This window comes from Ailuropoda melanoleuca, chromosome 1 (genome assembly GCF_002007445.2).
Source record: "Ailuropoda melanoleuca isolate Jingjing chromosome 1, ASM200744v2, whole genome shotgun sequence".
Lineage (NCBI taxonomy): Eukaryota > Metazoa > Chordata > Mammalia > Carnivora > Ursidae > Ailuropoda > Ailuropoda melanoleuca.
The window spans coordinates 164,974,142-164,999,814 of record NC_048218.1 but is presented as its reverse complement, the minus strand read 5'-3'; the positions used below and the strand labels follow the sequence as shown (position 1 = coordinate 164,999,814).

At 39.5% G+C, this 25,673-nt stretch overlaps 1 protein-coding gene across 1 annotated transcript in view; it reads left to right on the top strand.

The window, feature by feature from the left end:
• Window positions 1-3,768: 3,768 nt before the first annotated feature.
• HIBADH (3-hydroxyisobutyrate dehydrogenase) overlaps window positions 3,769-25,673 on the top strand; it is a 101,789-nt gene continuing 79,884 nt past the window's right edge. The window contains exons 1-4 of the mRNA XM_011223440.3: window positions 3,769-4,031; window positions 14,945-15,105; window positions 22,864-22,973; window positions 25,452-25,573. Coding sequence (XP_011221742.1) covers window positions 3,941-4,031; window positions 14,945-15,105; window positions 22,864-22,973; window positions 25,452-25,573 — 484 coding nt within the window. The 5' untranslated portion in view covers window positions 3,769-3,940. The remainder of the gene's footprint in view (window positions 4,032-14,944; window positions 15,106-22,863; window positions 22,974-25,451; window positions 25,574-25,673) is intronic.

Below are 25,673 nucleotides of genomic sequence, written 5' to 3'. Positions count from 1 at the left end.
ACTGCCCCTGAACACATCCACCTTCAAACTCAACATAACCCAGTTCCCCAATGTGGGAGGCACTTTCAACTATTCAGTCACCCAAGCCAGAAAACCTGGGGCTCTATCTGGATAACTTCTCTTTCAAGTCTCCTTCTACTTCAGAAGTAACTGGTAATATCAGTTTTGCCTCCCAGATATCTTTCACACTGTCTCTTTTTCTCCATGCCCACTGTCACTGATGAGTTCCTGAGCACCTTTTATGCCTTAGATAGTTTCCCTTCTATGGCAGGGGCTCAAATTCAAATGCTCTGTAACTTATTCCAGAATCTGCATGTGGAGGGGGAGCTTTGGTATTTTGAAAATGGTTTTAACATGCATTTGGGATTGCAAACCCCTGCTCTATACTCTTCACAGATGAATTCGACCAAATCTAGAAATCATCTGACCAGGAAATATCAGAGTGACTGAAGGCTACCAAAATTATGGCATGAGCCTCTGGTAATTATCTCTTTAAACAAAAACAAAGCCAAAAATCTCTATTATTTTTATTATAGTTGATATATGGGATCTTGACATCTTTTTTTTTTTTCCATTCAGTTTAAGGTATTCCTGATTCTTGGTATGATGAATGACTTTCAGTTGAAACCTGGATATATTGGTATTATTTTACTCTGGATCTTATTTAAACCACCTATTTTAGCTGGCTTTTCCTGACAGTGCCCTGGCAAAGGAATAGAAGGGGCATTGTCTATGCTAATGGGAGGTAAGTGTAGAAGTCAACGTTCCCCATTCTGCCCATGTTGACATTGATGGGGGTGGGGGTGTGACTCCTCATTACCGGTGGGCTTCGGTAGGAGTTCAACTCCCCACTAGGCTTCCACTGATACTTCCCTAGCTGAGAGGGTTAGGAGAACCACCTTACTGCTCCCCATGTGGCCTCCACTGGCACCATAGTGGGGATGCTTGGCCTCCTTACACCCCGACAGTGACAAAAGTCCTTACTCTCCAGTAGGCCCCTCCTCTGACTCTATCTCAGCAGGGAGGAGGAGGGGTGTCTCATTACTGTCAAGCAGGGTGGAAGTCCAGGCTCCCCACGTAGTTTCCAATGGCACTGTGAGGAGAGGTATGGGGCATATGTGTAGAGGGGTACTTGTTACAACTCAGCAGTAGTATATAAGTTCTGGCCCTCTAGTTGGCTTTCTCTGACATGACACCAGCGGCATTGAGGTATAGGGGGATTGGGGTGTTAGGATGTTGGGGTGCTTCGTTATAGCCTATACGGTGTGCATGTGTAGGCTCCTCACTTGGCCTTTTCAGGCACGGGTGGGGGCCATATGTTTTTATTGTGTGGTGTTTTTCTATAGCAGAGTAGTTATTTTGTAAAAGTGATGTTTTGGGAGGCTGCCCCTTTCTCATCCTTTGGCTAAAGAGAGTACCCTCTTACTGGGGCAGTTCTGTCTGTGCCTCTTGGCATTTTTAGGTTTCTAGCTTTTGGCTTCTCTAGTACCCAGTATGGGAGCTTAAGGCTAAACAAAAACCCAAGTACTTAGCTCTGCGGTCATTTTTGGGTCCTGAGGTCCCTAGCTAGTATGCTGCTTTTTCTCTACCTTTCAGAGTTTCTTAAACTTGTTTTATATATAATGTCCAGAGTTTTCAGTTGTACTTAATGGGAGAGATAGAGAAAAATGTACTTACTCCATTTACCCAGAAGCAGAAGCAAAGAGGCAGTAATGTGTTGAAACAAAATTTCAAACAAAAGTACATGGCAGAGATCTAGGGAAAAGCTACAATGCCCTTCAAAGATATCAGGAAGGCAATCAAATAAAGCCAGCCATGGGCAGTAACAGCTTTTGCAAACACAGTAATATTGACAAGCGCCTTCAAATAGTAATTACTTAAAAAATTATAATGCTTATTATAAACTTCTATAAAAATCTCAGAGCCTTAATATATGAATCAGTAAAGGGCTTCTGGGAGGAGATATCAAACTACATGATGTAGGGATGTGGAGAAATTGTGACTTATCCCCTGGTCCTGGTTGAGCAAAAGAGTCAAATTTTCAATGCGCTCTTTCCTTTTTCAAAGCCAGCACATTAGTTAAAAAAGGGTTCTTTCTGAACCCCTTCCCCCTTTACCCCTTTCTGTCCTAGGAAAACATTGCACATAGGAAGCAACCTTTTGTAAAGAAATACTCATTTTCAAGAAAAGATCTCTATAAACAACCTAGAGAAGCAAAAAACAGTAGCTCACAATAAAAATGACAAAAACAATCTGATTGGATATAAAATCTCAAGAGGACTGGGATATAAAGTTTAGGAGCTGGGAGATCAATTGATATGTTGTCCTGTGTTGTAAATAGCTCTGCTATGTAGGTTGACATAGTTGAAAGGCAGAGCACATTTCAGCAGTTAATTATAGAAATCTGTAGGGCTACATTTATTGGTTGCAGGAGGTCTATTCAAGCTAAAACTCAAACTGGGGAGAGAAGATCAGGTGGGGCATTCTCCAGAAACCAATTAAATAGATTTAGATGGGAACCCAATCTAGGAGACTGTCCCAATGCTAAAATAATTTCCCCCCCTTCCCTCCCTCCCCGAGAGACAGCCGAAGAAGGGAGTTGTTTTTGAACCAGTTACAAATGTGAACCTTGCACTCTGTACTAGTTCCTGGAAACATTGCTAGCCTAGCCTACCCAGAAACATTAAAGAAGCTGCTTGGAAATTATCCAGTTCCTTTCCTTTTCCTTTAGGCATTTCCAACTCCACGAGTGACTGGGCAGAAGTAAAAAGAAAGGTCAAAGTCAAAACAGTTGATTTTGCTACTCAGATTAAAAGGTTGGATGAGCACAATCCAGGCAAATGAATAAGTGGAATGAATTTGGGGGGGGGGGTGGACACCTTGGGATTTCTATTGCCCTAGACACTCCTCCCTGTTTTTCCTCCTATACTACCTTGTTGCAAAGGTTGCAAGTCTTGCTTTGGAGTGCACAGGGCTAACAACGCTTTGATGGGGTCAGCGCAGATGGGAAACCCTGCAATTATTGCCAAAGGGTCCAGCGATTCAAACATGTACACTAAGCACAGACAAAAGAATGAATCTCTCTGAGACTATTTTTTTGGATTTTCATTTCTCCTTAGTTTTTGCTTATAAAATGCAGAATTTTCAAACATTAGAGAAATAAATGTTGGAATAGAGTTCCTAGTAATTCTACCCATGGAAGAGAACAATGTTACCAACTTGTTTTCCTACTGTTTTTCAAATTTATTTAACTGTTGTGTTAAATAAAATGAAATGAATTTCAACGTTATTACATTTACCGTAGATTTCTGTTGTTTTTCAATGAACAGACGCTTAAAATACAAATACTAACATTAGGAGATCCACGTATTATTGAAGTTAATTATGGGTCCCTATATTTAGACTAGGAATTTCTGCTTTTGCATAAAAATTCACAGCAGCTGCTGCGAACCAAAGTTTTGTTCTTGTCTGCACCGAGGCAGCACATGCAGTTACACCCTCCAAGGGGGCGGTTCTGTAGGGTCAGGCGCTCGTTGGAGTCGGTCTTGAGTGGCAGCCACCGCCTCCCGCACACCCGCTGCGCTTTGATAAACAAGGGGACTCCCGCCTGCAGTCGCTAGGCGAGGGAGGAGCTTGGGGGCGGGGCCAGGGCTCTTGAGGTGGGTGGGGTTCGAAGAGGCTTCCTATTGGTGGTTAGCGAAGTGCGGGGACCCGAGAATCCTGATTGGTCTGGTCCCCTATCCTTAAGGGGACTGACGACCCCTGTCTCTCCGCGTCGCGCTCCTCCCCTCGTCGGTGGGTGCCCGCCCCGAGCTGCAGAGCGCGTGCGCGCGCGGCCCCACGCCGCGGTGGTTCCCGCCCGCTCCGTGGCGCACACTCGCAGTCAGTGGGTGAGCGGAGAGCCGCGGAGGTCACCGCGGGGAGGCGGGGCGGGGGCAGCATGGCAGCCTCCTTACGGCTCCGTGGAGCCGCCTCCGGCCTCCGGTATTGGAGCCGCCGGCAGCGCCCGGCAGCGGCCAGCCTTGCAGCGGGTAAGGACCTCGCGCTTTCTCCCCCCGTCCCTCCGGCTGCCCGCTTCTCGCGCCCTGACGGCCGAAGAGATGTTTTCACGAGAGGCGCTGCGCTTGGGTCGGGGCTTAAAACCCCCAATTTTGGCTCGTCCCAAGGCTAGGCCTCTTCTGCGGCTACCTCTCGCACAGCTAGGGCTTCCCCCCCATCAACCCCGCCCGGGATCCAGATGAATGGCTTTCAGCGTCTTTTTCGGACTTAGGAAGGGGTGGGAAGAGCTTGGGGTACGGGAGGAATATTTGGCTCCGGGGCGTGCTGCTTTGGAATTAGGGCTCCGAGGACAATTGGAGGGCCCAACCCCAGGGGCGACCCGGCACCTATCACTGCGACTCCTAGGCTTACATCGCTGGCTGACCTTTCAACGCCCCCAGGGATGCACCCTGGTGGGCGTGCCATCGGGCAGCGGGGCTTGATTTTTGTTTAACCACCTTAATCGCGTAGGATGGTCTTACACGAGTGGTCGTCTATACAAACCAGGTGACAAGTCATTTCAGCAAAGTTTTAAGTCACCGTTGACCAGCAAGGCGTGCTTCCTCCGCCCCCATTTCTTTGTAACTGTGCTACCTGAAGACGGCACTTCTGTCAGATTATTAAACAAGACACTTTCAGCGTCCTCAAAATCGTGCCTGAACCTATCCTGTTCCTCCCCGCATACCATTGTAAGTTATGGAAGCCAACCATCGATTTAGGAAGAGGCAGTTCTTAGATCCTCTAATCTTTGTCATTTTTCCGATGAAGAACCTGAGGCCCCTTGGATGAGTGAATTAGGGGTATCCCATCAGGATCTAGAAAGTAGTTCTTGATTCTTCTTCATTCGTGCAGTTTCCACTACACCAGCATTCCTCTATAATTGAAACGATTGATTTATGGGGACATTGCCATTGTTTTCTTGTGAAAGTTGGAGAGTTGTAACAATGCACTATTGAGCAGTTTCATACTCAGGATTTTTTTTAAAAGCCTTAGTATTAATATTTTTCTGATCACGTAAAAAAATAGCAGGCTGGGAATTTAGTGCTTAATAGCTTCCCTTCCTCCCGCTCAGTAATACCTAAGCAGAACAGTGAATTTCCTTTCTGGCTTAGGCTCCATGTGATGCAAGAGAACAGATGTCTGCTACACAATCACAGTAACAAGATACAAACTCAGAGAATCTGCTAAACTTGAGTGTAACCACTATTTGAGCTACGTGTAGATTGAGCTACAAAAAAATACCTCCCACTTTAGAGATACTTAAATCTGTTAGTCACTTTTCCAGTACTAAATGTAGCATTGGTTTTCACATGAATGTGCTATTGTTTCAGTGTTGATTAGCCAAGGAAGACATATGTGCTATTTAGTGGTTTTACAAGGTGTTCTAATGATATTTTAATGAACCTTGGATGTACGCATTAGAGTTATGAAAGTTCTTTCAATTCATGCTGGAAGGGCCTGAGGCCCAAGACTATCATAGTTGCCTCTCAATTGTACCTCACAGTGCTGGTTAGACTACTTCGGCAAATAATCCTGTTCTTTGGGTTCTTTGACCCAAAGATGTGTGGTTATAGATTTATGATAAATTTTAAATATTTCATTTTGTGATGATTGCTTAAAACACTTCAACAATTGTTTTTACTTGATGGAATTGTTTAAATGTTTCTGTGAATTTTAGTTTACTAAATTTGCTTTTGCATTAAATTTTTTTGGCGTTGGAATCTTAAAAAATAAAAAATTACATGCAAATCTAGAGTCTAGGGACAGAAAGAACCATGTTCAAATAGTAACATTATTAAGTGTTCTGAATTCTGTGGGATATTTGTCTCCATCGTATGTTTAGGGTGTTTATATCATATGGGTGATACTATTATAAAGATCCATACAATTTATTTACTTAAAAAAAAAGAGAGAGAGACCTAAAGGTTGCTGGTTAATAGCATACCTTAATTCTAAAATATTAAAAGCATCGAAAAAGAAAAATAAAAGAAATATTAAACTACACATATATTATTATTTCATCACCTTTTATTAAAAAGTTTTGTATTTTTTCTTAAAAGGTAATTAGAGTTAGTTTAGACTTCTTTAAACTGGCAAGAAAAAATCTGTAATTTTAGGCCCTTTGTATTCATTGTGACTCATCAACATGTGCATGGAAAAATAATTTGTATCGTATCATCTTAAAATGACCACCCAAAGGTGGAATGGGAAAATTAACCAGACTCATGTACAGAGATGGGAATAACATTTTATTATGGCCCTTTTTGTGTATATGAAAGCTACTTTCAAAGCAAAGCATAGTACAAATAAAATGCATGGCATTTTCCCCCTTAACATTAGCCTCTAGGGTTGCACATGAAGCTCTGAAAAGCTGCATATGGTCCTTGGACCAGAAGTTGACCTTAGACTTGTGAGATTACATAGCAAGAATATTTCTTTCTCTCTCTCTCTCTTTTTAAGATTTTATTAATTTATTTGACAGAGAGAGAGAGACAGCAGGAGAGGGAACACAGGCAGGGGAAGTGGAAGAGGGAGAAGCAGGCTTCCTGCTGAGCAGGGAGCCCGATGATCTGAGCAGAAATCAGACACCTAACAACTGAGCCACCCAGGTGCCCCGAGAATATTTATTTCTAAAATTACTTGACTCAAGCAATAAAGGCCTTTGTAGAGTAAGTCACCACCCTTAGTTTGGTAATTCTTAGTATTAAAGCAGATAGAATAGTTATGACATAATAGGATAAAATAGGATAAAAGTTGTGTATACAATAATCTGAACATAATGAGGAGATGCATTTAAAAGACTGGAAGGGCTATGCAAAATGCTAATAGTGATTAGTTTTGTGTAGTGAGATTAACTTTTTCCCTTATGATGGTACTTTTTCATATTTTCCAGTTTTCTACAATTTTTGCATTTTGATATTTAGAGTAGCCTGGTTATTGGCAGCACTACATGTTACCAAGGTATGGATAACTTTGCCCCTGTCTCACTGGAGAAAAAGGACATAACCTATACATTTACATCTATAGCTTTAGAAACTAATTTTGCCACATTTTCTAGCTAGTTTCTTTACTAGTCAACCAGTGTCACCTTTGTATTGTGTTGACTGATTGCCTGCCAGCTAGATTTTAGCTATTATCTGATTCTATTCCTACGCATTCATGTGTGTGACTTACTTAAAGGAAATGTATTAAGTTTGAAAGCTTTTAGTGTCATAATTCTATTGTACTTATTTGAATTTCTGCCTCTTTGGGAGTATATTCTTTATTGTCCAAGCACTCCTGATGCTTCACCTTAAATAAGAACTCTATTTCCTCAGAGAGCATCTTCTAAAATACACTCTACTCCTTTTTCTAACACTGTGGCTCTTACCCTCTGGACAAAATGGGCGTTTGGCATAGGATTTGTACCCCCATACTTCTTCTTAACTACTGATAGTAAAAGTAGCAAATACTTAATGACCTATCATGTGCCGGGCACTGCTTGGCACTTTATGTGTATTATCTCAAGGAGTCCTTAAGTACCTTTGAGTAACCTGAAGTAGTGACTCTTGTTGATAAAACTTAATGTCTAGGGAAGGGTATACATCTAAGAAGTGACCTTGCCTGGATAGGAACCTGGGTCTTGTATATAGCCATCTTTCAGAGAAGTTCTGAACTATTATCACCATCAGTAGAAACTCTCTTCTCTTTTGACATTAAATCATCTAGTTATACTACCCTTTCTCTTTCATTTGCCACAAGCAGATATGAAATGAAGAGAGCAACTGAGCCCATCATTAAAAGACTGTCTTCATTGACTTTAATATTGGCCCATCCAAAGCTGGGCCTCAACTTTAACAACTAACATCACCACTCTACTTCAGCTCTTCCAAGATCGCATTGCTAAGGCTTGCTATACTGCCAACATTTCAAAAGCTGAACTAGCCTTCTAGTTAGTATTATACCACTCCCTTCCCCCATTTTGTTAACCAATGTGCTGTATATCATCATCATTACACTTGGTCCTTTGGCCCCATGTTTCCCCCCCCCAATACATAGACATAGTTTTCTGCTCCCTCATTTCATTAAGTCCCTCTCTAGGTTTGTCTGTATCCAGCTCAGACCTCAGACTAATTTATAATCAGGAATTTCAGTGATTTTTTTTTAAAGATTTTATTTCTTTATTTGACAGAGATAGAGACAGCCAGCGAGAGAGGGAACACAAACGGGGAGTGGGAGAGGAAGAAGCAGGCTCATAGTGGAGGAGCCTGATGTGGGGCTCGATCCCAGAACGCTGGGATCACGCCCTGAGCCGAAGGCAGACGCTTAACCGCTGTGCCACCCAGGCGCCCCCAGTGATGTTTTTGATAGCATTTTAGTATTATTTTTTCTCCCTCCTGCTCTTGTTTTGGGTAACTTCTGTTGTCTGTGGTCTGTGTTCCTTCTGGCTGCCACTTAAGTAATGTTACTACTGAGAGTCAAGGAAATTTGCTGATTAGATAAAATCCTTTTATTAATCTCTAGTTCATTCCTTGTTACATATTTAGATTACCCACAGCATTTCCAAATCATTTACTTAGGGCTGCCGGTCTGTGGAACCTGTCAGCTGTAGAGAGATGGCATTACCATGATCGGTTTAGGTTATTTGGAACTTACCTCTGGGTCTGGGAAGAAGGGATATTGGAGCGTCAACCTGCTATGTTTAATGGTTGTGAATCCACTTTGCTGGATCCGCTTTATCACTGTCTTTAATCACCGTCTTTACTCTGTGATTGCTTCAGAACTGACTTTATCCCCGTCTGTGTCCACTAGATGACAGCTATCTCCAGTTAAGTCATTCACTCATGTAACATTAGTAAACATTCAATGCCAATTCATGTATTTTATTATAAAAGTAGTTACAAAAGTTATATGCACATGGTAAAAACTCAAAAGGTTATAAAAAATAGTCTTTTCTGGGGAGCCTGGGTGGCTCAGTCGTTAAGCATCTGCCTTCGGCTCAGGGCGTGATCCTGGAGTTCTGGGATCGAGCCCCACATCGGCTCTTCCGCTGGGAGCCTGCTTCTTTCTCTCCCACTCCCCCTGCTTGTGTTCCCTCTCTCACTGGCTGTCTCTCTCTGTCAAATGAATAAATAAAATCTTTAAAAAAATATAGTCTTTAACTCTGACCCATCAGTCCAACTCTTTAGATGTAACTACTGTTTCTTATGTATTCTTACAGAAATTCAGTAAAATTTAATGCATAGGTATTCTTTTCTCCCTCTTTTTTTTTTTTTAAGATTTTATTTATTTATTTGACAGAGATAAAGACAGCCAGTGAGAGAGGTAACACAAGCAGGGGGAGTGGGAGAGGAAGAAGCAGGCTCCCAGCAGAGGAGCCTGATGGGGGGCTCGATCCTAGAATGCTGGGATCACGCCCTGAGCTGAAGGCAGACGCTTAATGACTGAGCCACCCTGGCACCCCTCTTTTCTCTTTATACACTATATGTTATATATAATGCTCTTCATCTTGCTTTTTTTCACTTAATAACCTATCCTGGAGATTTTTTTCATTATACTTCTAGCCACCCGGGCACCCCTCTTGTTTATTCTATAAACATGTTGACTTTTTAAAAACAGCTTTATTGCAATATAGTTGACTTATGATAAACTGTACATATTTAAAGCATATAATTTGGGGTGCCTGGGTGGCTCAGTCAGTTAAACATCTGCCTTTGGCTCAGGTCATGATCCTGGGGTTCTGGGATTGAGCCCCATGCGGGGCTCCCTGCTCAGCATGGAGTCTGCTTCTCCCTCTCTCTTTGCCCCTCCCTCCACTCCTGCACTCTCTCTCTCTTTCTCAAATAAATCAAATTAAAAAAAATAAAGCATACAATTTGATGAGTTTGACTTATGTATATACCTGTGAAACCATCACCACAGTCAAGATTGTGAACATATCCAGCATGCCTCCAAATTTCTTCCTGCCCCTTCACATACACAAATACTTGTAATTATGTATTTTTACACTGGATATAGATTCCTACCTTGACAGTTATTGTTTCGGTACTTTAAAGATGATGCTGTACTCCATTCTCATTTGCTTTGTTTCTGACAAGAAATCTGCCTTATCTTTGCTCCTCTGTATGCTTTTGAGCATTTTGACTATAATGTGTCTTGGTATAGTTGTGTCTATGTTTCTCATGTTGGGGGCTCACTGAGCTTCTTGGGTGTGTATAGTGGGGGGTTTATGGTTTTCATCAAATTTGGACATTTGTGGCTGTAATTCCTTCATATATTTTTTTCAGTCTTCTCTCTTCTCTCATTTGATGACTCCAGTTAAATGTGTATTTGGCTAGTTGAAGCTGTCTCACGGCTCACTTTAAGTTCTTTCTTCTCTCTGTGCATGTTGTTTTGGATAGTTTCTATTGCTATGTCTTTAAGAGCACTAATCCTTTCTTCTGCAGTATCTATTCTGCTTTTAATCCAGTGTGATTTTCATCTTACACATGGTTGTTTTCATCTTATTAAATTCAATTTTGGGTCTTTTTTTTTTTGGCATCTTTCATATCTCTACTTTTGGAACATAACTACAGTTATGTTGACTACAGTTATTATAACTTTTAATATCCTTGGCCCCTAATTTTAATATCTTAGTCGGTTCAGAGTTGGTCTCTTCTTTTTGACCTCTAAATGTTGACATTCCCTTCGGCTTTGTTCTTCAGTCTCTTTTACTCTCATTTGGCAATTTTATCAACTGCCACAATTTCGGTTCTCACCTTAAAGCAGATTGTTACCAAATATGTGTCTTTTTTTTCTCATCCTATCTCTGAGGAGATCCTAATTGATTATAATATTTCTAAGTCTGGGGACAGCTTTCAGCTCACCGACAGTTCACAGTTACTTTATTTAAAACGGAGATAGCTCTCTTTCTCGATTTCTCCACTTAGGTTATTGATAGCATGCTGTTATCTTTGATCTTTCCCTTATTTTAGCCCACAATCCAATCTATTGCTATGTCCTTTTACTTCTGCCTTTGAAATATTTTTCATATCTGTCTTTTCTAAGGCCACCACCTTTTATTAACTCTGATCTTAATTATGAACTGAATGTTTGCCCCCCCCTTACATGTTGAAATCCTAACCCCCACTGCAATGCTATTAGGAGGTGGGGCCTTTGGGAAGTAATTAGGTTATGAGGGTGGAGCCCTCACGAATGGGATTAGTATCCTTATAAAAAGAGACAGGAGAACTTGCCCTCTTGTTCTCTGCTCTCCGCCATGTGAGGATACAAGAAGATGGCCATATGCATGCCAGGAAGTGGGTTCTCACCAGACACTGGATCTGTTGCCATATTCATCTTGGATTTCCCAGCTTCCAGAGGTGTGGGATATAAATATTTGTTGTTAAGCCACTCAGACTATGGTATGTTTGTGATAGCAGCTCAAATGGACAAAGAGAGACCTATGGTAGTATTACTGTTACTTTTATATTAGTCTTTATATTAGTCTCAGTGGTTTGTTGTTGTTAGTCTTGCCTGAGGAGACATCTAGAAAAATGTTGGTAAGGCTGATGATGTCAAAGAGATTGCTGCCTGCAGCAATACCTCTTCCTTACAAAATACAGTCAAATTGTTCAGCATGCTTCCCAGTCTTCCACATTATGGTTGCATTGTTTCTTCTTTCTTCTTTTTTTTTTTGAGATCTGTCCATCCATGTTAGAGAGAGCATGCAGTGGGGGAGGGGCAGAGAGAGAATCTCAAGCAGACTCCCTCCTGAGTGTGGAGCCAGTGGCAGGGCTTGATCCCCCAACCCTGAGATCATGACCTGAGCTGAAATCAAGAGCTGGATGCTTAACTGACTGAGCCACCCAGGCGCCCCACATTGTTTCTTTCAGTCTGCATTCATGTTGTTTTGTTTTTTTGTGCATCCTCTAGGAAGAATGAAGGGCAGTGTCATGTAGTGGTTAAAAGTGAAGAACCTAGCGTCAGATTGATTGGATTTGAATCTTGGCATTGCAGTTTACTGTTGTCTTGGGCATTTTATTTAAATTCACTAAGTGTCCGGGCACCTGGGTGGCTCAGTCCTTAAGCATCTGCCTTCGGCTCAGGGCGTGATCCCAGGGTCCTGGGATCAAGCCCCGCATCGGGCTCCCTGCTCTGCTGGGAGCCTGCTTCTTCCTCTTCCACTCCCCCTGCTTGTGTTCCCTCTCTCACTGGCTGTCTCTCTGTCAAATAAATAAATAAAATATTTAAAAATAAATAAATAAATAAATTCACTAAGTGTCAAGGCTCTCGGCTGAAAGGAGGCTTAACGATAGGATATGATGACAGTGCTATTTATAAAGTGCTTAGTAAGTATCTGGCATGTAGTAAAAATTGCCAAGAATAATTTTTACTGTTATTTATTTTTTCTTGGCTTTCCTATTTCCTTGCATATACTCCTGTTCTTTTTTATATGGAGTTCCCTTCCTTCGTACTCTTTTCCATTTGAAATCCTGGAATACTCAGGTCACATGCTACCTTCTTTAAATGCTTAAACCAGGTGCATTTTCCTTTATGTCAGCATTGTTTTTTATAATTTATCTTCAACTTTCTTGTATTAGTATTTGTGTACATAGTTTATTTCCTTTTGGATTTTAAGCTTGTTGACAGCAAGGACTATATGTTGTTGTGTCTTCTGTGGCATCTGGCATGGTACATAATGGTTGCTTCATACTTGTTGAATGTGTGAATGAATTGTGGTTCTGCCTTGCCATACTTACTGTTTGACCTAGAGAGAGTTGCCTATTAAATTAACTGTTTTTAAATCACCATCTTCCTAATTTCTAATGTTTTCAGTTAAATGATACCTTTCCGAGCTTAATACCGTACTCTGGTACAATAGTTATTAGCATCATTAGTTATTAGTGCTAGAGTTCTCTGACAAAGGATGCTTCTCATTCTGTTTAATATTGTAGCATTTCAATTAGGTGTCATTTCTCTGTTACTGAACACCTTGTGGACCAGAGAATCAGACACAGGACTCCTATTATACCGATGGTGTTAAACTTAGCACTGGTAAGGTGATGTTGTACAAGAATGACACCCATATTGGGGCACCTCAGTGGCGCGGTCGTTAAGCGTCTGCCTTCTGCTCAGGGCGTGATCCTGGAGTTCTGGGATCGAGCCCCACATTAGGCTCCTCTGCTGGAAGCCTGCTTCTTCCTCTCCCACTCCCCCTGCTTGTGTTCCCTCTCTCTCTGGCTGTTTCTCTCTCTGTCAAATTAATAAATAAAATCTTTAAAGAAAAAAAAAGAATGACACCCATATTTAATAGAAATGTTAGAGTCAGTCATCAAATTTAAAGGAATTAAATATGCTTCTAACCCTAGAAGACCTCTGTTTCTTTTTTTTTCTTTTTCTTTTTTTTTAAGATTTTAAGTAATCTCTACATCCAACATGGGGCTCAAACTCACAATCCTGAGATCAACAGTTGCACACTTCACCGCTTCCGCTTCACCAACTGAGCCACCCGGGCACCCGAGAAGATCTTTCTTTCTTTCTTTTTTTAAATTTAAATTCATTTAATTAACATATAATGTATTATTTGTTTCAGGGATACAGGGCTGTGATTCATTAGTCTTCTATAATACCCAGTGCTCATTACCAACATATACCATCGCCAATGTCCATCACCCAGTTACCCCATCCCTCCACCCACTCCCCTCCAGCAACCCTCAGTTTGTTTCCTATGATTAAGAGTCTCTTACGGTTTGTCTCCCTCAAGACCTCTATTTCTTAAGCTTTAGGGCTTCAAATAATTTGCTTTTAGGAAATCTCACTGCATTTAAATTAAATTCAAGGAAGAGCAGGGATCCATCAGTTGAGAGGATCTGAAACTTAAAAGGGTGACTGATTAGTTGGTGCACTACACAGTTTTATAACTGGAGTCCTTGAAAGACAAAGGAGAAATAAAGCTTTCAGTGGCAGGGGAAGGGGCAAGTGGAGTTATTCTCTCGGTGGACTAGGAGCTTTTTGGAGGGCAAGGACTGTATGTATCTTGCTTATGTCTGTCTCTGGCTCTGTCATAGTACTTCATGCAGTAAATACTTGTTGAGTGGAGTTCTAAATCTAGAAACGAAGAAATGATGTTTAAGGTTATTTTCATGGCAATGCGAAGCCCCTTTGCTCTCTCTCGCAAAAAGCATTACTTTGCATTGTGTGCCCCAGTATGATTTCAAAAGTCCTTCTGTGAAAAAGAAGAAAATCAAACAAAACCTGCATACAGCTTTTTAAGAACAATTCCTTTTTTGTAAATGGAAATGCCTCTTCTCTGAAAGTGCGTGGAGTTGTTATTAGCCCAAGGCACTGAAACTATTACCCTTGTCATTTAAAGCCCATAGAAGCATCCCTGTCTTTTCCCCTAGAGCCCAGTTTATAAACTGGTGACTTAGTTGGTCTAACATTTTACTAAGATGTTTTTTATACCATTGGAGGGGATGATTTCGATAAATATGGGGGTGGGAGGGTAAAAAACTTTTCCATTCTCGGACCTTGTCCAAGATATATGTGTTATTGAATATTTTCAGTTTGTTATACATATTATTACAGGAGATAATATAGATATGAAGAATCTGTAGTACTTCACATAATAGGTAATGTACATAACATATTTTAGAAATTGGAACATTTTAAAATTTATTGTTAAAATGGTAAAGGGATGTTACAGAGGTAGAAAACAGAAGAGATTACTTAAAATTGTATAGCTGTTTCCTGCAGATCTAAATAATTAGATGTTTGTACATGGTTGATGTCTTTAAATCTGAGTAGATCATTAGTTTAAAACTAGCATTTTGAAGGTTTTTTAAAAATAGAAGACATCTCAGGAACAATTGACTTACTAATATTGAATGAATGTTTACAATAAGAAACGTCACTGCCCTTACTGAAAGTAATTTATTGAAATCAGTGTGTTCTAGGTCAATGGCTTCTAAGACTCCAGTTGGATTCATTGGACTGGGCAACATGGGGAATCCAATGGCAAAAAACCTCATGAAACATGGCTATCCACTCATTATTTATGATGTGTTCCCTGATGCATGCAAAGAGTTTCAAGATGCGGGTGAACAGGTAAGGCCTTTTCTTTAGATTTTTTTCTAGATTTTGATGTTTAAAAATAAACATGACAACTGAGGAGTATACCCAGTGGAATTATAAACCTATTTCATTGTTGATTTTATACATGTTATATATTTGTTGTTTTTTATATATATTACACATACAAGTGTATACCTATGTATTGTAGTTATTGTTAACTTTTATCCAACATTCATCTATGCAACAAAGATTGAGACAATCTATACTTTGGCAGGTGACTGGGAACATTTCCCAGGTTGGGTCAAAGGGCTTGCTTTGGCTATGTATCAGTTTTCTGAGACAGTAACTTTACTGATTGCCCTGTGAAAGGAGGTAGTTTGGTGGAAATAGCTTCCCATGTTATTAAGAAGCACAATTTGTCTTAGGACAAGAATAGGTTTAGGGATAGGAAACTTAGTTTGAATCCCAGCTTAGATACTTACCTTCTTTCTTGCTGGGGGCAAGTTATTTCACCTCAGCTGTTTTCCTTTTCTGTAAAATGGGAAGGGTGACAACCCATGTCATTAGATTATGAGGCTTAAATGAGAATATATGTGAATGTCCTTCATAAATACTGTATGGCAGCACTTTGTGAATAAATATGTTATTGGCCATAAACCAGGAGACATCTAGTAGCACTGTGTGCCATAATGAAGTACAGAGCTGAGTTATGACAGATCTCTAGTGTTTTGTTTTTAGGCTATCATTCTTGTTTCAAGAATTTTTGGACTAAAGTATATCCTGTTAGATGATAGCATCTACTGGTTAGTTCCTGTTTGGGTTTGTTAAACTTTATCAATAACTCACATGACAGGAGATCGTGTATTAGTAACTGAATTTAGAGTTTCATTTTTTTTTTTTTTGAGATATGAAGGAAATTCTGTGCAAGCTGTAGAGTGGTAACTAAGGGCTGAATCTGAATATAATCCCAGAATTGGGAGAGTTGTAAAAATTTCCTGAGAAATATAGAAAAAAGTGAGAAAAATATAAAATTGAACAGCTCACTTGTGGATGATAGACTTGAAGTAAATACTAAGAGACGTAATGCCAAGTAAAGAGCAGGTTTAGGTTTCTAGAGGTTTCTACTATAGGGTAGAATTTTTAGGGTAGAACTTCTGAATGCCTACTGTATGTCCAGCAGCCCACCTAGTGCTGTGGAGAATAAAACAGGTTAAGTTGGGTGTGGCAGAGTGTTAGGTGCGTCTCAGGTGGCAAGACTAAATAATAGTACAAGGAAATTTCTATTAAAATTGCATTTTGACTCTAATAAAGTACTGAAGTAGTTTTTGAGGAGGAAAAAAATAATAATTGTTAAAAGTCACTTCATTCCTGATAGGGAACTATAACTGTTAAGAGTCCTTTCATTTCTCAGAGGAACTATAAAAATATTGTGTATAATCTTGGCTCACCTCCCAACAGAAATAGGGTAGTCTGAAATGAATGTTGTAGAGACAGGATCTCTCAGATTCCTAAGTAGAAATGAGAAGATTCTAGGACACAGATTCAGTTATTGGATTTTCCTTTTCCTTGAGATACAGAAGTAGGTATGAGGAAGGAAAGAAGATGGATTCTGGGTAGCTGCTCCTCCCAGATCAGTGAAGAGTAGAGACTTGTCTTAGCTTCTCGTCTAGGGTTCCCATCCCTGCCCCGACACATGGTGGGAAAAGTTCTGTGGCTGGTTCACACTGGGGCAAAAGCCTGGAAGAGAGAATCCTCTTTTCCCACATCTTCTCTTCCTCACATCTCTGGTTCCTCTATGACCTTGACTCTGAGGTCCTCTGAGTATTGATTATGACAGCAGTGGAGGGTAGGAGAATGTGAAACTTAGATGAATGAAAGGAGGAGGATAAAGGATAAGAAAGCTTTGGGCCTGAGGGGAAGTATTATGCCATAATAAAATGAAAACATTTGTTAAATGATTTATGCTGGCAGCCTAAAAAGCATTTTGAATGGTGGCAATGTCATTTGAACAAATGCGATTTCCTGAGAGTGCTACTTTAAAGAGTAACAATTTGGATGAATAAGTTCTGATAGATTAAAATGTCAGCATTATTATTTCATAGTTATATTTAGTTTAGAAAATGTTGGATAAAAGAAAAAATGAGTTTCATTCTACTACTAAAAGGCAAAGACCAGACTTGGTATGGGATGGAAAAATGGAGGTGGAAACCTTGAAACTTCTTGCCATTGTGCACAGTAGTGTGATGAAGCGCTTGAGGGTTCAACAGTTCAGAGTCTATTTGTGTTGACACTTCCATTTTAAGGACAGGTGTCCCCCCATTCTCCCAACATTACTATGTCAGGTGAAGTTGATAAAATGGCAGCCAAAGAAAACAAGGTTTTTTTCCCCCAGCAGTAGCATAGACTGGCTAGTTGATTTCTAATGTTGCCAGTGAGAAATTTGTAGGGCGAGAAAGTACCAAAATAGAGTATCTGGTTCTAAAGACCTTTGGACATTTCCTTGAAGAAGTGCTTTTTTTTTTCTTCTTAAAGCAAAAAGTGGAGATTTATTGTTTTATGTAACCAAAAAGTTGGGGAGTGGTCTGACCCAAGGCACAGCTGAATTTTGGGCACGGATGTAATCACATTCTTTTCTGTCTGTCTCTTGTCTCTGCTTTGCTCCGGGTCTCCTCCCTCCCCTTAAGGTACATGATAGACACCTGCAGGTCCAGGTGAAGAAATGCTTTAGAATGTTCCAACCCTGGAGGTTTTCTTTAAGCCCAGTCTAGTAGTAGAACATAGTATATGGGTTATGAAGGAAATAAAAACTTGGACATGTTAAAAATGTTTAACATGCGTGATGGTATTTAATCAATTTTTTTATGCCTTTAAGTGTTAACCTATTTAGGGGCATGAGGCTGGCTCAGTCGGTTGAGGATCCGACTCTTGATCTCAGCCCCGGTCTTGATCTCAGGGTTGTGAGCTCAAGCCCTGTCTTGGGCTCTATGGAGAGCATGGAGCCTACTTTAAAAAAAAAAAAAAAGTTCACCTATTCTAATAGGGTATTTGTACTTGGTTAAATATGTTACTTTTGGTCATTTCCACAAAACATGTGGGCATTCCTCTCTCAGTATCTGTTTATTATATCCTTATTTCTGTTGGAAACTCAGGTTTAACCTACAATGTTGCATCATTTCAACTTTTAGAATCTTTTCTAAGAAGGTAGCCTACATTACAAAGCTAATTATCAAGCCTTTGTTTATTGGAAATCGTGAATTGATAAATTGTGAATGCAGTGGTATAAAAACATAAACCCTGGAACCAGACTGCCTGGGCTTACATCTCAGCTCTACCATTTGCTGGCTGTGTAGCTTTGGACAGATTATTTAACCTCTCTCTACTTAAATTTCCTCATTTTATAAAATGGGGATTTTAATAGTACCTTTTTAGTCCTGGAGAACCTGGCATCTAGATAGTGCTATTAGTCTTCTTACTACTGTTGTTCTATTGATTGTTGTATCTCTACCATGTCTCTCCCAAATCTTCATTCCCCTGCACCATCCATAGAAACATGCACTGTTTTAGCTGAGTCAGAGTCCAGAGTGCTTTGGAAGAGAACTATAGACATATTTTTAAATGAAAGAATGATGGTAAAAATTAAAACCAAACTAGGAGATAAAATGATTTGATAACATCCCCGTTTAAGAATATATTCTGCATTTGGGTGCCTGGGTGGCTCAGTTGTTAAGCGTCTGCCTTCGGCTCAGGGCGTGATCCTGGTGTTCTGGGATCGAGCCCCACATCAGGCTCCTCCACTGGGAGCCTGCTTCTCCCTCTCCCACTCCCCCTGCTTGTATTCCCTCTCTCTGGCTGTCTCTATCTCCGTCAAATAAATAAATAAAATCTTAAAAAAAAAATACATTCTGCATTGTCCCTTCTCTCCCACTTTCATTTTGCAGAAGATACCAGTTTCCCTTTTTAAGCATTAGCGTGAAGGGCATATGACTTGTACCTCATTTTCATTGTCTAGGAATTTCTTTGGAGATGCTGTTGATCTGTGCCAAAAGTCTTGGGACTTTTCACCATTCCTGTGCGAGTTTTCTGGTTGAACTAGGCTTAATGAGATTGTCTTTTCTTTTGTTCTCTCTTTGAAAACTTGGAAACTATCTTGTTTCTGGGTTGTAAGGCTGAGCATGTTTGGTTAAGTAATTCTCCTGGGATCTAAGCTGGCATCCACTCAGGTCTTATTAAATGAGGACTTTAAAAGCCTCTTGCTGAGTGGGTCCCGTCATTGTTGACCAAATGTTTCAAGATGTAGGCACAAACTGTATTTGTCAGTTTTTCAAGTGTAGTGTAATTTTGAAGTAACAGTGTGCTTTTCTACTTGGGAAGATTAAAAAACAAGAGTGGCAGGTTTAACCAAGGTCACGTTCATCTTGTTTCTTAGCAGGTTTCTCTTACCCATTTGGCTTACTTGGAAGCAATGCTGAGCTTAACTCATGTGACTATTTTATTTGGAAGAGACAATGAGATTTTTCTTTGTGGAAAGCAACTAGTTAACAGTTGTCTCCTTCCAGTGGATTTGTAAAAAGGACGTGCAGTTCCTTCAGATTACTCTGGATCTTGATGCTCCCATTCCCCCCCTCCAACCCAGCAAAGCAGATTTTGTCTTTAATTCATCCAGTCTTCTATTCCTTGTATTGCATACCTGCCACTGATGAGTACTTGCGTACAGATGAATCTAAATCCAGAGAAACTGGCTGCAAAAATTGTCAAAGACTGAAGATATCATGATACACGAAGGAACCAATCTCCTGTAGTTAAAATTGAGATAGTGGAAAAGTAGAGTCCCCTTAATTCATGATAAGTTAAGACTGAAGCAGTTGGAATTGGCAAGAGAGGCTTCTGGATGATCATGACAGACAGAGCAGAGCAGTGGCCCAGAGTCAGCCAGGTCAGTGACTGTCCAGACACGGAGGTGCAGAAGAGTCTTATTAATACTATACCTTTGTGCTGCTCGTGTCCCATGAACCCTGTTTCTCAGAGGCTCTACCTTCCTGGAGCTTAAGTGAAACATTTCTTTACCTGAGTTTCCGTTCTACTTTGGAGATAGAAGCCTTAAAGATAACCCAAATCACTATTCTTATTTTGTAGATTCAGAAACTGAAGCCAGAGAGGTTAAGTGATTGTCAGAAAATCACACATGGGCTTAGTGGCTAGCTGCAAGTAAATCTGGGTCTCTGGCTTCCCAAATTAGTGTTCCTTTCACTGATCCATGCTGTCTTTGCTTATCCATTCAATTAGTAAATGTAATTGAAGGGACTCTAATTAGTTTGGCTCCTAAAGGCTTTTGTGGTTAGTGTCAGACTGGCAACAAGGTTTGTTTTTTTCCCCCCAGCTTTTGAGTCATGGCCAAATTTTGTCAGTCAATTATTTCAGAGTCTTGAAGTCATCACATGGAAGTCAAGATGATTTGAATAGCTGGACACACATGTCTGTGTATCGGTCTAATAAACATGCCTTCTGTATTGCAAATTAGAGACGGTTATTATAATGTACCAAATGTATAGAGTCATTAGATATGGAGCAGTTGTGGCCAATACAGTGATGACATTCCAGCTATCACTATCATTGTGTGTTTTTTCCGGACCTGTGAGCTTTGACACTATATATTATATAATTGAGGGGTTAGCAGTACTCTGGCAACCCAGGCATCCCAAGAAGCAGATGCTAGGGATGCAGGGGGCTGATTGGGCACCCCATGCACTTGGCAGTTGCATGAATTGGCACTGCCAGTTTGTGGGTATGAAAAGCTTGGAGGTGTGAAGTATACTTAGATCTGTGAACTAATAGTTGGTGCCCCCGAGGGCACCTCTCAAGGAGTTTATCTAGGTGGAATTGAATTTCCTTCAATGGAAGAGACTCACCGAATTCCTAAGAGAAAGTCTGAAATTGACTCTTAGACCTCAGGGCTTACCGCAATCTCTGAAAAGAGAGATGGAGCTGAGATGGAAGGAAAGGGCCACTGAAAAGCATGCCATCATTTTGCATTGGATATATTACTTCATTTAAGGAAGGACGAACAGATGAGGCTGTCTGTGTAACTCATATTTTTGATACAGTCCAGGAGTAGAGAAATACTTCTCTAACTTTTCCTTATCTTATGCTCATCTTACTCAGCTCTGTTTTTCTTGAGTAAATGTCAACTGTTTGCAAGCAAATAGTTGCCTCTTTTTGAATCTCAGCATTTATTTGGGTATAGGAAAGGTTTTTTACTTAACTGAAGTATTTCTTTGTGATTAATTTCACAGAAAAAATTTTTTTTTCAGAATTTTTAGGGCAAGTCCTGAAGATGTATCAGAATGTACTGTTGAATGTTCTATGTTGTAGACTCTAAAATGCCATATTGCCTTTAGAATGAAACATTGAAAGTGAGAGTATCTCTGTTTTTGTTTAAGGGTCTGAGATATTTTATGTTAGCATTTAATGTTAATACACAAAGTGTTAGTATACTTGATTGCCTGGAATTTTAAAGTGTGACTTATGAAATTACTTGATGTTAAAACTGTGTTTGTCTCGAATATGATTTCAAAGCTGATAGTCTAGGGAAAATTGAATTGTGATTACCTGTAGCTCATAATACTTAGATTACACACTGTTTGCCTTTCCATTCTCCCACTTTCATCACCTGCATATCAAAGACAAAAAGAAAATGTTAGGTATCCTCCCGCCGCTCAAAAAGCAAAGGCATTCCCATTTCTAGGTTGCTTACATGGCAGTTCACATTTCCTAGCAGAAAATATGTCCATTTCTGATACATGTGTACATCATTCTGCAGAGAAATCTCCAGTTATCCCCCTGACAGTCCTTTGTCTTTTTTTAAGGTGAGAGAAAGCTTTCGTGACAATTGGGGTGATGGATTCTTTTTGTTAAAGGAGAGTTTGAATCAAGAAGTGAGCTCCCGGTCTCTTCTGACCTCTTTGGTTGCCAGCTCGCTGGCCAGGCGTATCAAGGGGCATGTGTGAGAGAGCAGGGGCTTGGGGAGGGCCAGTGAGGGAGTGTACATCTCTGCATGCATGCACGCACACAGAGGAGGGACAGTGACTTTCCTTGACGGTATGTCTGTGGTCATCATAAGGCAGGAATGAGGGTGGAAATGAGAGCGTGATGCCTATTTGTCTGTCTGTCTTGTATCTGTAGTTTCCATGTGAGTCCTTGTAGCTCACGTGCTTAGCCTTTACAGTAGTACTTACAGCTAATGCAGGAAGTGCTCATATCCTTGTCCTGACCTTTTCCTTTTTGTACAGGCTTAATTTTTTGCCTTTTTTCCCCTGGAAAATGGAGACTGGGGTATGGTGGTAATTGGGGCTTGAGAATTTACTAGGGGATTTGGCTGCCTGTGGAATCACTGGTGAATCCTGGAGTTCAGCTACCATCCCTGTTGCACTTGAGTGTTTTTCTTAGTCAAAGCATCTACCAAAGAGTATGCCGTATAAGAATCCAAGTTGGAGGAATCCATGAGAAGTACGTCTGTTCCCAGGACTGTTGGGTTTTGCCCTTTCCCCCTCAACTCACTTCACGCTTTGTAAAATAAACAGAGATTTGATTCCATAGAAACTGCATCTATATGTGTATAAGGAATGGACTCTCTATTTTAGGCAGTAAACTTTTTTTTTTTGGTCATTTGGAAGCAAGAAATAGTTTTATTCACTGTCACTGTTGTCAGCATGCATAAAAAGTGGATCCTACTTGTGCTCTAGAAACTGCTCCCGTTTTAATTTAAATAATGTGCCTTTGTAATTTTTTTTAAAGGTAGTGTCTTCCCCAGCAGATGTAGCTGAAAAAGCTGACAGAATTATTACAATGTTGCCTACCAGTATCAATGCAATAGAAGCTTATTCTGGAGCAAATGGAATTCTAAAGTATGTATTTCTCAACCGTGGAAATTTTCTTGTTATGATAGTCCATGAATTTCACATTTGTTAACACTTTAGGAAATTACAATTATGTTTGTTAAACCTCTCTATACAGTTTTCTTCTTAAAAGTGAATAGTATGGTTTCTCTCTCATTGTAAAGGGTTTATTTTTTCACTGAAAGCAAGTATGTGACTTTTGGGAATAATTTTTTTTTGTTTCTGTTTCTTTCCTTAACTCTTGCATTAAACTTACACTTTCATTGCTAACATGTTTAAGAGACTTTTAAAGCTTGCATTTTAAACTGTACAAATGTTACAAGCATAATTTTCTTATAGTTTATAGAAATTCAGGAAAAGGTTTCTATGAAAAATAAAACCAAACATTGGAAAGAACACCATTATTTAACATTTTATTATATTATAAAAAGTTATTGTCTGTCCTCTGGGTTAGTACATCTGTAGTAAGAACTTTGAGAAGTTGGAATTAAGGGTTAGCAGTAGCTCTTTAAATAAAATGTAATTTAGGTCAGAGTTTTCTGGCCAGTGCTTAGCTTCCCTAGCTTTGAGAACCTTTTGGTTAATTTCTGCCTATTGCCAAATCCTTGTGGTTGTGTTAGAATGACAGTGGTTGAATTTCTGATTTAATTTTCCGGTCTTACTGGTTCCTGTTTCTAACTTGTTTTGTTGTCGAATTTCAGTAAAGAGCTAGAACAAACTGGTAGGCCCTGTAGACATATGTAAGGCTAAAAGAAAGGGTTTAATTTCATGGAGCTGTAATACATGAACTATCAGCTTCTTGGGAATTGAATTGCTTTAGAAAACTAACAAACTTGGAAGCAAAAGACACTTGGATATTAGGCAGAAAACTGGTAAGATAAATGTTTAGATTTCAGGAAAGGTTGAAAGGCGCTCATTTTGTATGGAGCCCTCAGGCCCATGGTGTGTGTGGTCCTGAGGTAACCTAGCTGTCTCAGTATCTCGTCAGTCCCAATTATGGTCTTGTGCTGCCTGTCAAGGAAAGGTTACTAAAAATTTGTGTGGAGACAAAATCCTGTGTTTATTAATATTCTTTACTAAGGAATATGGTGGCCAACTAGCAGAGCAGTTCTGTCTAGGAGTGCTTTCAAAGAATGCGACTTCACATTGAACTGTAATTTGCTTTTCATGGGTGGTTCTTGATTTTCTTCGGGGTCCAAATCATTTCCCCATACATTGTGCATAGGTAATTTTTGAGACAGTTTCCCATTTGCTTAAAGATTTAAGAGCTTAAGAATATTAATGTCACACCACACTGGTAAATGTAATTCTTATTTTTCAGGTTACATAAAGTGAAACTTCCACACACTGAGGTGATCTGTAATAAAGCATGCTATTTCTTTTCTGTGGAATATACCCAATCATTGCATTTGGACCAGATCAATTCATATGTTTATTAAAATTGTTGTTTAAAGCATTTTTGTATTCTATTTTTTCTATAGAAAGATTTTTCTTTAATAGTTTTTTTAGCAATGATTTTCTATTTCCTCCTTAATATTTATATTTATTCATTTCTAATTTTCCAATCATAATTACGATTAAGTGTTATCTGGGCTAGTTAATCTGTAGTAAGGACTTTGGGAAGTTTGAATGAAAGGTAAGCCATAGCCCTTTAAATAAATGATAACTTAGGTCAGTTTCCTAGCCAGTGAAGATAGGCATAAATTATAAGGGAACCATGTAGATAGATATAATCTGCACTTACAGTACAAATGAAAACATCGTCTTATAAGAATGCCATTTACTATTGATGTAAAATATGATAGAAGAAAAGACTGTTTCCCTGCTTTGCCAATGCATGTATGTACATTTACTGTAAAGAACAAAAAAACTTTATCTGTGAGATGTCTAGGTCCATTCCTTTATTTTCCTTTCTGCTCCTTTGATGTTTTATTTTATCTTTAAAAAGCTATAGTTATTAAAGAGTATACCACCCTGAAGCAAATGGCTAAATTTCAGTGGTTTATGTTTATTCTACCTAGTGGAAATGACATGGATATGTGAAATTTGCAACATAGCTTGTTAAAGACAAATAAAATACTTTTTAAAGAGCCCCAGCTACTTTACAAACAAAAATTTAAATCCTACCAAATAGACCTTTTAAAGTTAATAGGTGTTTTAAATTGCCTACCTATATTATTATGGTATTGTGTATTTCACCTGAAACCAGAATTTATAACATGTAGTTTGTTAGATTATTTAGGTTTGTTTGAAAGAATTTGGGTTTACTTTGAACTTTAATTGATCTGAAAATGGATTTGAGATTTTGAGCCAATTCTAATAATGTTTTTAATACTAAAGCAAAGACCTCCTTGATATCTGGCCGCTTTTAGCATATTCTAATTCTATAGGTAGTTGCATGAAATGTTTACTCAGAATTGCAAACTGTATTTTTAAAACTATAAACCTAGAGATTTAAAAAACTATTATTTTTATTTATTTACTTAGAAAAGTGAAGAAAGGCTCACTATTGATAGACTCCAGTACTATTGATCCTGCAGTTTCAAAAGAATTGGCCAAAGAAGTTGAGAAAATGGGAGCAGTTTTCATGGATGCCCCTGTTTCTGGTGGTAAGTGGCAGCCAAAATCTATGCACACCTATTTCTATTTGTCAGAAATAGCAATTACAGTTTTGTGGTACACAAGATATATCCAGTTATTTTTAGACCT